Source organism: Drosophila teissieri, chromosome 3L, assembly GCF_016746235.2.
Source record: "Drosophila teissieri strain GT53w chromosome 3L, Prin_Dtei_1.1, whole genome shotgun sequence".
Lineage (NCBI taxonomy): Eukaryota > Metazoa > Arthropoda > Insecta > Diptera > Drosophilidae > Drosophila > Drosophila teissieri.
The window spans coordinates 7320298-7332685 of NC_053031.1; the positions used below are offsets into that span (position 1 = coordinate 7320298).

The 12388-nt window shown below is 40.2% G+C and overlaps 1 protein-coding gene across 2 annotated transcripts in view; it reads right to left on the bottom strand.

The window, feature by feature from the left end:
- Positions 1–11870, bottom strand: part of LOC122616019 (cyclin-dependent kinase 14) — a 92499-nt gene extending 80629 nt beyond the window's left edge. Inside the window, exons 1-2 of one of the 2 annotated variants that reach the window (XM_043791253.1) lie at positions 11710–11870; positions 10805–11095 (exon numbers count right to left, since the gene is read on the bottom strand). In XM_043791253.1, coding sequence (XP_043647188.1) covers positions 10805–11024 — 220 coding nt within the window. In that variant the 5' untranslated portion in view covers positions 11025–11095; positions 11710–11870. Of the gene's footprint in view, positions 1–10804 lie in introns of both variants that reach the window. The other variant, XM_043791254.1, reaches the window with a different exon arrangement.
- Between the last annotated feature and the right edge of the window lie 518 nt (positions 11871–12388).

A 12388-nucleotide genomic window follows, 5' to 3' on the forward strand; every position in this document is an offset into this window, starting at 1 on the left:
AAAATCAAATATATATACATAGGTATCTGCATAATTTCGGAGACAACGTGAGGCGACTGACAAAGCTCTATTTGCATAGACAGAAATAACAGCTTAATAATCAAATCAAATCAAGTCAGAATGGAGTGCAAAATCAAATTAAATTTTGCTGCATATGGAAATATTTTACCCAACTAATTCAATTAACAGCACAATGCAAAAAGGGCAAAATATCTGTACATATATACGGTGTGTCTGAAAGGATATTCCTTTTGTTGGGTCTCGCTGCGAATCACGGCGAAAAGACGGTCGGGTCCTTGCCCTCGACTCGATCAATGGGCCGCAGGACAAAGGGGCCGAGGCCAAAAGGAGCCGGACCAAGGTAAAATTTCCGTATACAAAACACGCGCCACATGTGCAACTGCCAGCTCTCCCAAGAATGTGGTTTGGTGGCAGGATGTTGGTGCCGCTTGCCAGGACGCTGATGGTGACTCAAGAGCACTAAGCTCCAAGCGGCAACATCCGTTTCATAAACGCAATAGTTAGAAGCCCGAGACCTGAGCCAACTTACAGTGGTGAAAAAAATATGGTTTGTAAGCACTTCAAGGGGGTAAATTAGGTTGTGCACGACAAAAACAACACTGGTATAATGTTTTAGTTCCAGTCAAGCAGTAAAACACAATATTAATCATATAAAAGCATATTCATACTTCTTAGCAACATAATGCGATCTCTTTATTAAAATAAATATAAACATGTATCTCACATGTTCCAGCCATAAAGTGCATCTTCCATTTCTCCCTGTCAACCTTGAACCACAGTGCAACTTCTTTTCACATCAGGCCAGAGGACCAAACGACCTGCCACACAAAACGTTGCCCAGGAGTCTGTGAACTCTCTGCTGGCTCAAGTTCCTGTGTGCCTGGGTGCCTGTGTGACAATTTTCCATGACCCCTTCCTGGCTTTTCCGAGCTGCCTCTTCTGCCTCCGCTATCCCCACCACTTCCCCATCACCTTTTGTGCGCTGTTTTCACGCTTTTACGCCGCAATTGTTGTGGCAACGTGAAGCGCAGAAGGAACTGCATTGAATGAGAAAAGCGAGCGACTTTGCCTAACCATATGAAAGAAATGATGACTTTAAAACTAACCTACAATTGCCCAGCAGCCAACAAATTTAATGGAGTTCCATTGTGGCAACAGTTTGAGAGCGATTGCTGGCAGGAAGTCTATTTAGGCCGGCGTCTATTGTGTGGAGGTCACTGAATTTGTGTGCTTTATGCCAAAGTTCATGAACTTTTTTGATGGCAAGCAAAACCAAACGAGTCAAGCCCACCGCCCCACCCAAATCGAACGCCGAAAGGCGGGAAAACTCATTAACAAATTGCAGAAAGTGTTTGCTGTCAAGCCAATTTAACCCCCACCTGACCATGACGTGAATGGGAGAGCAGTTGTGCACATGGGACAATCGCAGAATACTCAGACATGCTCCACATTTGTCTCGGGTTAACATGTCACGAAGTCGCCACGTCACGACTATGACAACATTGATGCGAACGGGGAGTGAGCTTGGGATGGGCCATTCTAATGGTGGGGAGACGGGGAGTGGAGATGTGATGCGCAGAGCGTGATGGAACACTTAGAAGCCATTAATAACTGGGTTATGTAATCGAGACAAGAGCCAAGAACGAAGAGTGAATGACGGGCCAAGAGCCACACAGAGATGGAGCCACGGCAAGCGAAGCGAGGGAGGTCAAGAGAAAGCTGGCTGCGGTTGTCAATGAATGAATGTGGAGCACTCAATTGTCAGTGTACACTGAAAAGGCTTCCTTAGAGAATTACTACAAGGTAATTACAAAGTGGCGCCAGAGGAGCGTGGATTCTTAAATTATGTAATTTTTCAATTATGAAACTGCTAACCTATCCCTTAAAGTGCTGTCTTGTAATACACTGATAATTTCCTGTTCTTGGAGTGCACAATTAGCCGCGTTTCATACAAAGGTAACCACTGACTGGAATCTGGTTGCCATTGGCTTTCGGCCTGACCACTTTACCTGCTCCACCAACTTCGCCTTCCCAACTCCCCTGATACTCCATCAAATCAGGAGTTTCCGTTGCTGCGACCATTTCAGTTTCGATTGCCAGGCCACGCAGTGTGACAAGTGTCAACAATTATCAAGTATACGCCACCTGATCACGACTGCAACCAACACCAGAGTCGCAAGCCCCCTTCAACATGACACACGTGCGTCAATTGCCACCGAATTAATTGAGCGCACTCATGAGACTGTCAATTAGCAGAATCAAGCAAATTTATGGCGCACAGCAAGGCAAAATGTAACACAAAAAATAAAGATTCAAATAAATTCGAATAAAGACATATCAATAGACAAATAAATGGTGTACGCAAACAGAACATCAAATCGGTCTGTCAATTTGTGAGGTCGAGCAGAAAACGCGTGTCTGGCCCATAAAAAAGATGCTAACAAAAATGCTCAACGAAGAAATATGATAGAATAAAATAAAAAAAGGAATGGAATGGAAAAAATACGAAGAAATACTTTTGTGAAGAGCAAGAGAATGTCAAAAATTAGCAACGAAAATAAATGAGCCTCGAGAGATAGAAAAAGAGACATCCTATAGAGAAAAGAAAACTTTTCGTGAAGTTTATTATTATTATTTTTTCTGCCCTTCCGTCCAACTCTTTATACATTTCGCTTTGCTCGGCCAATTTTGGCCGTATCTCCGCCTCGAACAACAAAAGAAACCAGAGAAGTGGACCGCGCAAAAAAATGTATTAAAAACTTGTCGCTAATTTTGACAACAATTTGCAATTTAGCCCTCCTCCTCCTTCTCGGCAAGTTTTTGAAGGCATCTTAATGATGCCTAATTAAAAATCTCAACTGCCACCAAGTTACGGTGTCAGTTCGTTTTTTTTATCTACGAAGCTAAAATAAGAAAAAAGGAAGAAAATATAAAACCAGATAAGTCTGTCATGGCAATTAAACAAAATCATGTTGTTGTGCTGTATCGCTTTGTGTTTGTTTGTTTGGAAAACAAAAGATTGTTTCGGCCGCGTTTAAAAATAGCCCGTTGAGATGGCCAAAAATATCCCAAAGTATCTTGAAGATATGTGGTGCGGCATGCGGATAGACAGACAGCCAGTCAGACAAGTGCTTTTGTTATATTTCGAATGGAAATTCTCGAGCAGCAGCTGAAAGCAAAAGTTCCCGTTGCCCGTTGCCATTGCCCACTTATTTTCCAAGAAAATCGAGGGAGGAACATTTTTGGGGGGTAAAAAAAGCGGAAAAGGAAGCCACAAACAAATTGCTGCCTCACAATGAGACAGCTGTAGAGGAACAATTGCATCCCACAAAACACTCGCCTGCGTGTCTATAGAACTGGGAAATCTGAATTGGCAACGGAAAGTCAATAAATACTCAGCTATGCAAATAGCCTAGAAAAATCAGGGAAATTACTAAATAAATATATGAAAATACATGCAGTTGGTTCCAGAGATGGTTTTTAACGTTTTAAAATGATTGACTGAAAATAAGATAAAACTGAGACTTTGTGTTCTATTTAATTACAAAAATGTTTCCTATTTTTTGAGTATGTACTCATCAACATCTAAACAAATAACCCTTTTAGCAATAACAGCAAACATTTTGCAATTTTGAAACCTTAAACCCCTTTACAAGACAAATTCGTCAAAACAAAAACCAACGAACACTGTGCTTTCTCCACAAGGACATCTTTCCTTTTTGGCCAGCAAAAATGAATAAAATAAAACCCAGAAGTAACCGAAGAGAAAGACCAGAAACACAATAACAAACACAAAATGGCATAATAGGCTTTGTGGGCGTGGCTGCGGCAGGGGCGGTGGGGAAAAGCGCAATCAAGCGTTTCCAGATAGTTTTGATGGGAAACAAACACAAAAAAAAGTACAACAAATTTTCTACTACAATGCCTACAAAATACTGCCAACAAAGAGAAAACAGCTTTACAAACGGCCCCCCCCCGCAATATCATAAAAATTCCAGCGAATACGAGTGGATGAAACGCAATGCTCACAGAAATGGTTACGCACATTGGGCAAAGGCGGCATGTGTGCGAGCCCCAAGGATATCCGGAAAAAGGACCCGCACCTGAATCATTCCACAGGCAGTCGGAAAGGCACCTTCTGTTGCTGTATGCAAAAATTGAAAAAATACAAATTTCCCATTACTGTTTGCCATTTTCATTCCTCTTTCTCTCCATATAGTGTTTTTTTTTTTGGGGCAAAGCCTGCAGTTGGCAGTAAAATTAAATGAGAATTGTAGCCTTGTGAGAAAATTGTGTACAAACCGAAATAAATATAAATTATAAATGCTGTGTTAAGGAGAACTAGATAAGCTGGGCTACAGAGACGAAAATTTGTACATTTGCATTTAATTAACGTTCATTAAATATTTACAGCTTGCGGTAAATTACTGCAAAATGTTTCGGAATGCATTCGCAAATGGTGTGAATACTGGTGATGCACAAACGTGGGGCACACAGTAAATGCATCATTTTGTCCAATTATGTGTCAAAGCATGCTCAATAGGGTGGTCAATGTTTTCGGAAATAACAGTTGCAATGAAAGTATAAGGTAAAAAGTAATACTTTCCTTAAATCAATATATTTATTTCCTATCTTTTGTTGCTTTAAATATTTATTCAAATAATATTTGACTACTGTTTAAATGTGCTTAAGAGTGGTTTGTTTTTAATCCTTTTTTATTCATAAGGTATTCAATTATTTGGTATCAAATAAACTTACTAAACTATACTACTAAACTGTACTATATTTTCCTAAAATCTATTTCGCAATAATTTAAAATTTCTAGTTGCAGCACACCCTGCTGACTCTGAATGTGTTTGAATACCTAAGTGAGTGTGTCCGGTGCACTTCACATTCTGCGGTGCCATTCGGTTCGGGCGTGCGAATTTTCGGTTCTATTTGGTTCGATTTGATGCGTGTTCCGCTGCGGTTGGCACTTGAGGCTGTCATAGATGTTGGACTTGGGTCCTTCGAAGGGTCGTTGGGTGTCAAGGGGTTAAGGGCCGACTGTGCACAGTTACAGTGGTCAGAGTTGTTTGAAATTTCGGTCTTCATTATGGGCTTTGCGGTAAAAGAACCTCTAACTGGCGTAAAGTCAACAGCAAATGCTTATTTGAATGCTTTTAGGAACTGCACCAAGATTTGGAAGTGATTTGTAAAATGTTTTAATCGATTTTCCCATTTCAATACAAGTTTAATTAGTTTGAGAAGAGGTGCACATGCAATTGGCAACTGCAGCTTCTTCCGTTGGGCGAATAAATCAATCAGTGTCCCTGGCAGGTGATCATATAAATTACATTTCTCAATTATTGCGGGGAAGCCGAAATCGAGACAAAGGCCATAAACCACTTTGGAAATGCGGCTCATAGTAATTGCCATGAGTGAGCAGATTTTCCGGCCCATTTGGTTGCTGTGCGTCAATGGCGAATGGCTAACTTAATTTGCAAAATATGCAAAACTTAATAATAAATACGGAATTTTGCTACGCCGCGCACTGGAATCGATTCGCCACTTAAACCGATTGCAATGGAAATGAAATACTGCCAAAGGAAGCGCAAACAAAACCGAATTGCGAGTTTCCCATTTTGGCTCAACGATTTTTCGTCTTTATTTCCTTTATTTTTTATTTTTGTATTTTTTTTTGGGTTGGTAAACTGTGTTCGATGACAGGCAAAACGAGGCGAGCGACAATTAAAAGCGAAATAAAAACAAAAATTGAGAGAAATTGTTAGGCGATGATGTCCGAGATGATTCCGCACGATACGTCACAGAACATTCAGCGTTATTCGAGTGGAAACTGTGCTTCACCTAATGAGAGGAGGTATTCCCCCCACAAAAGAAAAAAGGGGACGGTCTGTGGATTCTTTGGGTTGGAGATCTTGGGTCTATAAGTGTGAGTCATGCTCACGAAATTCGTGATCTGGAAACCAGGTTTCGGTCATTGCAAAGGAATGTGGCATCGGGAATTTTACCTAAGCCATATAGTTCTTTTAACAGTTGTATGTATATTTATGTAGTATACAATATTCTTAAAAATGTTTAAAAGAACTAAGAAACTTTCAATGAAAACCCAAATTACTTCTGGTCACGTTCCCATCACTAAACGGAAGGACTCAAGCAACCAAGCGACTGAAAGAAAACAAATTTTATGCGACCACGCGCCATTTGATTTCCCTCCAAAAAAAAAAAGGGGCGAAAACCAACAGAGTAAAGTAAAATGGAAATTCAAATGGAAATACTTGAAGCAGTTGCATCGACCAGTTTATCAAAAAGATGCTCCCGAAAGATTTCGCCCCCTCGAGTTATGCATTTCGTTCTAATGAACTCTGGGCCTTTCAGCGCTTTCTTCGTCTTCATCTGCATTTCTTTTATATTTTTTGGCTCTTCTGAGCAATAAAAATCGTAATGAAGCGGGCAACATAAAACAGAACGCCAGAATGGAAAGCAGACGGTTTTTGGAATGGGTTGAGGTGAATTTTATGCGCGTAATTAGCAGCAATTAGGGCGGAGGGGGCGGATATTCAATATTCGGTAAACAGAGCTTAACATGGACTTCTGGCCATTCATTAAGGTCTGACAGCAAATTACACTTTTTTGCCTCTTGTTGTGTCTTTTTTTTTATTCACACGCCTCGAATGGCATTTGCGAAATGCAAATTACGCTAAGCAAATTAGCGCGGAAGCACCAAAGTGCAAGAAAAGAAAAAATAAAATATAGGAAAAAAAACGAAAATGAAAAGGAGCAGGGAAACTCAAGTGAGGAGTGCGCCATGGAAATTCAAGACAAATTAGCTGGGAAGTGGAGGAGATATGTGTGTGTGTACCATAATGCAACGTGCGGGTGCACAATGCCAAATGAGCTGCGAACTTTGGTGCAAATGAGGAAACTAAATACCCTGAGTGGAGATATTTATGGAAATTAATGCAGGTGACTCACTTCACCAGGAAAGAAAGTGGAAAAGGCCAAGGGTTGAATTAAATGGGCTAAAATATTTTATTATCGTGAGTTTCGGGAAAGTAGTCTGTCTGTACACAATATTCAAAAATCCATTCAAAATTTAGTTCTAGCTTTAATTTTCCTTGCTATTTGTGGCTTAAAAGTGTCCTTGTTATCTCGGCCAAAACTGCAGCAATGCACTTTAAAAGCATGCCAGTGGTCTTGCGACGGGTTAACTTCTTGACACCTTCAAGTCGTTACAATTAAATGTGAAATATAACCGGGGAGCAGGCTGTGCAGTCTCTGCAGCCTCTGAAGGCCCAGTTAAGTTGTTAGAATGCACAATAAACTCATTCATAAGTCTGGCGTAAAGTCTCACAGCAATTTAGCCAAAGTCTTCACACCGCGACTGACTCGCCCACAAATCAAATTGCAAGCCCCCAGAGTCGGAGTGGCAACTAAGCTGGGTTGAGTTGGGCTGGGTCTTAACCGCGATGGGTTATATAGATGCACTCAAACAAAATATTACAACTCAGTATCTAGAAAATATTACAACTCAGTATCTAGAAAATATTATGGAAAAAGCTTAAGGCTTTGTAATTTTTAAATAGTTACAGCACAAAATTGGTATGTGTAGCAATACCTTAAAAACACTTTAAATTTCCTGAATATGCAAAATATTTCAAAATCAATTAATAAAATTTAGTAGTTGGTACTTCACGTTCCCAAACAATATTTTTATAATTGAATATTATAAAGTTAATATAGTTTCCTTACTTTAGAAGTGTTGTGGAGGGCCACAGGAAGCGCGATGGGCAGAGAGACACCTGGCCGCTTCGCTCATGACAAACTGCCACTCCAGGCGTGGCTGGGAAAGCGTTGGGAAAGTGCTGGGAAAGCGGGAAATGGGGCGCTGGAGGACGGTGGGCAATTGAAAAATGATGCCCGGCCAGCCGGTGCAAATGCATTCGGCAAATGAAGCCCAGAATGGCCCAGAAGCACGTGAGCCGAGCAAACAAGACACAAAAAGGGAGCATCAGCAGCTGTGGGAATTCAGTTTGAATGCAACCGATATGTCAATATGCCAACTGCTGTTTGAGTTTACTTTTTTTTGCCGCATTTCTTTATTTGTTGCCCACTATGGTTTATTAGCGATCCACTAATTGCAAAAATTGCTTTCGCATCTATCCGGCGAGCCAACGACAAATAAAAAGGCCAGCAGAGAGCACGCGTGTGTGGTTTTGCTGCTTTATGATCATTAAATATTTGAAAATGAAAAATGTTGTTATCAGCGATTTGGGAGCGCTCGGTTACCTGATGCTGAAATAAAATTATAGAGCATTTCGTGTTGACCCTCAGCTGTAGACACTAATTGAAAATGGCAACTGGGTTGGAGAAAAGTGGAAGAAAAAAATAACATGCTGTTTGTTTATTCTATTTGCCATGGGTAAAGTTGCATTTGCTGCGATAAGCAGCAAAATCACAACTGATAAACGAAATAAGAGTCAAAAGAACAAACAGCGCAGCCAAACAAAAAAATGTTATGTAAATAGTAATCAGATAAGGGAAAGAGTAAGCTGATAAAGGAGTACTTCCTTACTCCAGTTGATGACAATTTGATAAAGGGGAAATAAGAATTTATTTGACATTAAAAGAACCTGCATTTCATACGCATGAATATAGCTTTGAATTATAAATATTTAAACAGAACTGTCGGTATTTTAATACTGTATAGCTTTATTTATGGTTTATAGTTCTCATATTTGTGGCTTATATTGTAAATATGTACAATCATTTGTGATTAATTTAAGTGAAAATTCCAAAGTCCTCGCGTATTACATATACGTGAACCACTCAAATGAATCATGTTTCCCGCTGTGTCATTTGGCTTATCAAAGGTGTGCTTATTGTTTTACTTGATAAGAAACAACACAGAAAATTACTCCGAAAATGAGAATGTTGGGATAAAAATGGCAAGCACCTAAACTTGCCAATGCTATCTGAGCAAAGACTAAACTCAAGAAAGAACAGCGAACTAGATTTGTTGGCCAAGTTTAGTGGACGAAAACCGTTAAACGGCAACCGTTAGCTTTGATTTAATTAGAAGATTTTTGTGCGCCTGCTACAGTTTATCAAACCCCAAAAGACAACACAACACACGACTCTAGCATCAAACTGCGGCCATGGAGGGGATTTGGGCTTTGTAGTCGCTGGACTGATTCGTATGCTTCTCTCGCTGGCTCTTAAAGCAGGTTTTCCATTTGGCCTTTGGCATAAGCCCCACACTGAACTACTCGAGTGCCCAGCAAAAGCCGCACAAGTCGCTCTCTATGTGTGTTTGGCTTTGTGTGCCAGTGTTTGGGGCACACAAATATGAATAAAGGCTACAGTGGATGCTCGGGAAGCGGAACAGCGGAACATCGCAGCAGCGGAAGTCAAATAACTCGACTATCTTATACCCGTTACTCAGCCAAAGGTTTTCAAGTTTTTTGGAACGTACTTCTTCTGCATTCCAATCGTTCGCCATACCCAATGACCACTGTAAAAGGTGTAGTGGAACATCGGGCGCAGAGAAATATGCATGATGTTGTAGCTGCCGTTGTTTTTTGTGATTATTCCTCTCTTTTTTGCGGCTGCTGCGTGTAAAATCAATAAATTCGAGCGGGTTCAAGAGGTGACGACAACGACCAAAATGCCTATGACCTTCAGGCCTCCAGCTGACCTTCGCCCTGGCCCCATACTCCCCGGTTGCCCCCCTCATGCCACTACTTTTCCGCCTTGGCAATTAAATTTCGTATGTAATTTTTTACACTTTTTTTTGCTGGCCAGCACTTCTTAATTATCGTTGTTAAGCTGGTTATGGTTTGTTTTGCTTTTGTTGCTTTGCGCTTGGCTTTTTGTTGAAATTTATTCCCCTTCGGCCAGTGGCATTCATTAATTTCTTGCCTTATTTGCTGCCCTCGCTTCGCTCTTTTGGTTATTGATATTAATAAAACTTTTCCTTCCTCCTCCCAAAAAGAAGTCCAAAACAAATCTGCCAGCAATCGCAATCGTGGTTGCTCAACAAGTTACGTCAGTGCGTTGGTGGAGATTTTTGTTTCAGTGTTGTTTCGTTGCCCGGATCCCCCGGAATACAAAACAAAAGATTAAGCTTTGAGGGATTTGGATTACAGCCTTGTGTACCGCCAGGCAAACAAATGTGGAAGTCTTTGGAAAGACTCAGATAAGCGGGCGAATTATGGAATTTTAGTTTTTGCGATTTCTGTGAAGATGAAGGGATCTTTATGAAAAACTTTCTAAGGCTAAGTTTAATTCAAAAAAAGAAGGAATATTGCAACTATGGTTTCATTGCATAGTTTTGATGTTCCTTTTTAAAGCTAACATTACTTTAATTGCCTTTAAAGGTGTGTCGCTTTTAGCCAAAGGTAATACTAATCTCTAGGTCGAACAACTAACTTTAGTTTAATTACACAGAGTGGCATTGACCGGAAACCAGCAATTTCAAATGCTCATTTGCCTTGAACTTTAACCGACTCGTTTGTGTGTTGCACCCTTGCATTTGTGCTTCGCTTTTTTCTGGGTCACCATAATCGGTTTTTATTTAAAATATATTTAAGGATTTGCTGCTGATATTTTGGGAAATTGAGAACGGATCTTTAACCACCTTAAATATTGTTTTTTGGGTTCTACAACTCAATAAAATGCAGATATAGTTTGATAGATAGGATCGGGGTCACCAACGAATTCCGTGGATCCCTATTGATATGTATGACTATTTTCCAAAGTTCGTTTTGAGTATATAACTCACCATCTTTAGCATTTGTTGCTCCCGTTGTTGTTGTTGTTGTGGTGGTGGCCATAGTTTTGGTTTTTGATTTTGTTGTTGCTGGTGTTGTGCAGACAGAGGCCTCTGCCGACGTCGCTGCTCTGTAGAAAGCAGATGTTGTTGCCGATGTGGATGTCGTTAGTTTTGTTGTTGTTGTTGCATCCACAGCGCCAGCAGCTGACAAACTCCGCGAGCAGTGCATTAGTCACCTGTTCTTCACAGGTGCAGGAAGTAGGGGGTGGCAACTGGGTGGGTTTTGTATGCGTGTGTCAGCTGATAAGGGGAAAAACGCGAAATATGTTAATCAGCGCGGCAAGAGGTGAGGCGGGGGGTTCAGGGGTTCCGTAACCAGGAAGTGCACAAAATTAAAAAGAAGAAAACAAAAGCTATTGTTCTGTGATAGTTTTGGTTATCCTATTGGTCAAAAACGATTTTATTCATTAGGAAAATATTAGGCATTTTATTGATTTGCTTTTATATTGGTATTTATTTGCGATTCATTGTCCACCAGTTAAGTTTTCTGCATGTTAGCTTTTGTTACTTTTAGATATGAAATCTATATATTGATATTTGGGGCACTCTTCTGCTTTTCTACTTTTGGTTCACTTAAGCGGGCAAGACTTTCTATTTAATATTTTTTTTTGCTTAGCACATTTTCTGGCGCACTTGCAGCTGCCTTCATTTATAATTGAATTTATCAAATTTATTTCTGTTATTATTTCGCTGGCTCTTTTGTTTTTATTTTATTTTTGTTGCATGTGCGTCGGTGTTTATGCATGTGTGCGCGCGTGTGTGTGTGCGTATGCGTGTGTGTTTATGCTAGTGTTGGTGCACTGTGTGTTTGTTGTTGTTGCTAGTGACGCGTACGCGTGTTTTCTCGCTCGCACCTGCACGTTTTCACTGGCCCGTATGGTTGCCGCACACTTCTAACGGCCGCTGCACATGTTTTCGCTAATTTTACGCGATTATTTGCTTAGTTTCTTGTGTAATTTCACAGTTGTTTTTTGACGGCGACTCGCGGAGCGAGCACGAATTTGGTCACACCACATCGCCAGTGTGGCCAGGCAGGGTTCGGCGCCACTTTACCAGGCGGCTCTGCTGAAAAATACCAAAACATATGGCTTTGCTGAAAATACTGCTAGCCTTTAACAGCACACAGCTAACAGCATTCCGTTCAGCTAAAAAATTAAATAGTGATAATCTAATTTCTACAAGAACAATAAAATTTCAATACATTTTACTAAATAGTTAACTCCACACAAGCTCTTTTTTGTAACAGTAATACAACTAGCCAAAGATTTTTCAATAACAGCCAATATGAGTGTAACACTTAACAGTAAACAAAAATTTAAGCATCCGGTAACGCCAAAATGTGCTGTACAACTTTATGGCAGCCCTCTTAAAGGGTTTTTAAAACAAAAAAGTAACTGAAATTATTAATTATTTTTTTACCAACGATTTGTGATATGTGGATTGCCACTATAAGTAAATAAAAATCACCTTTATGTATAAACCTTGTTTAAGTTTTCATACCATTAGTTATACGGCTTACCAAAAATGTCACTC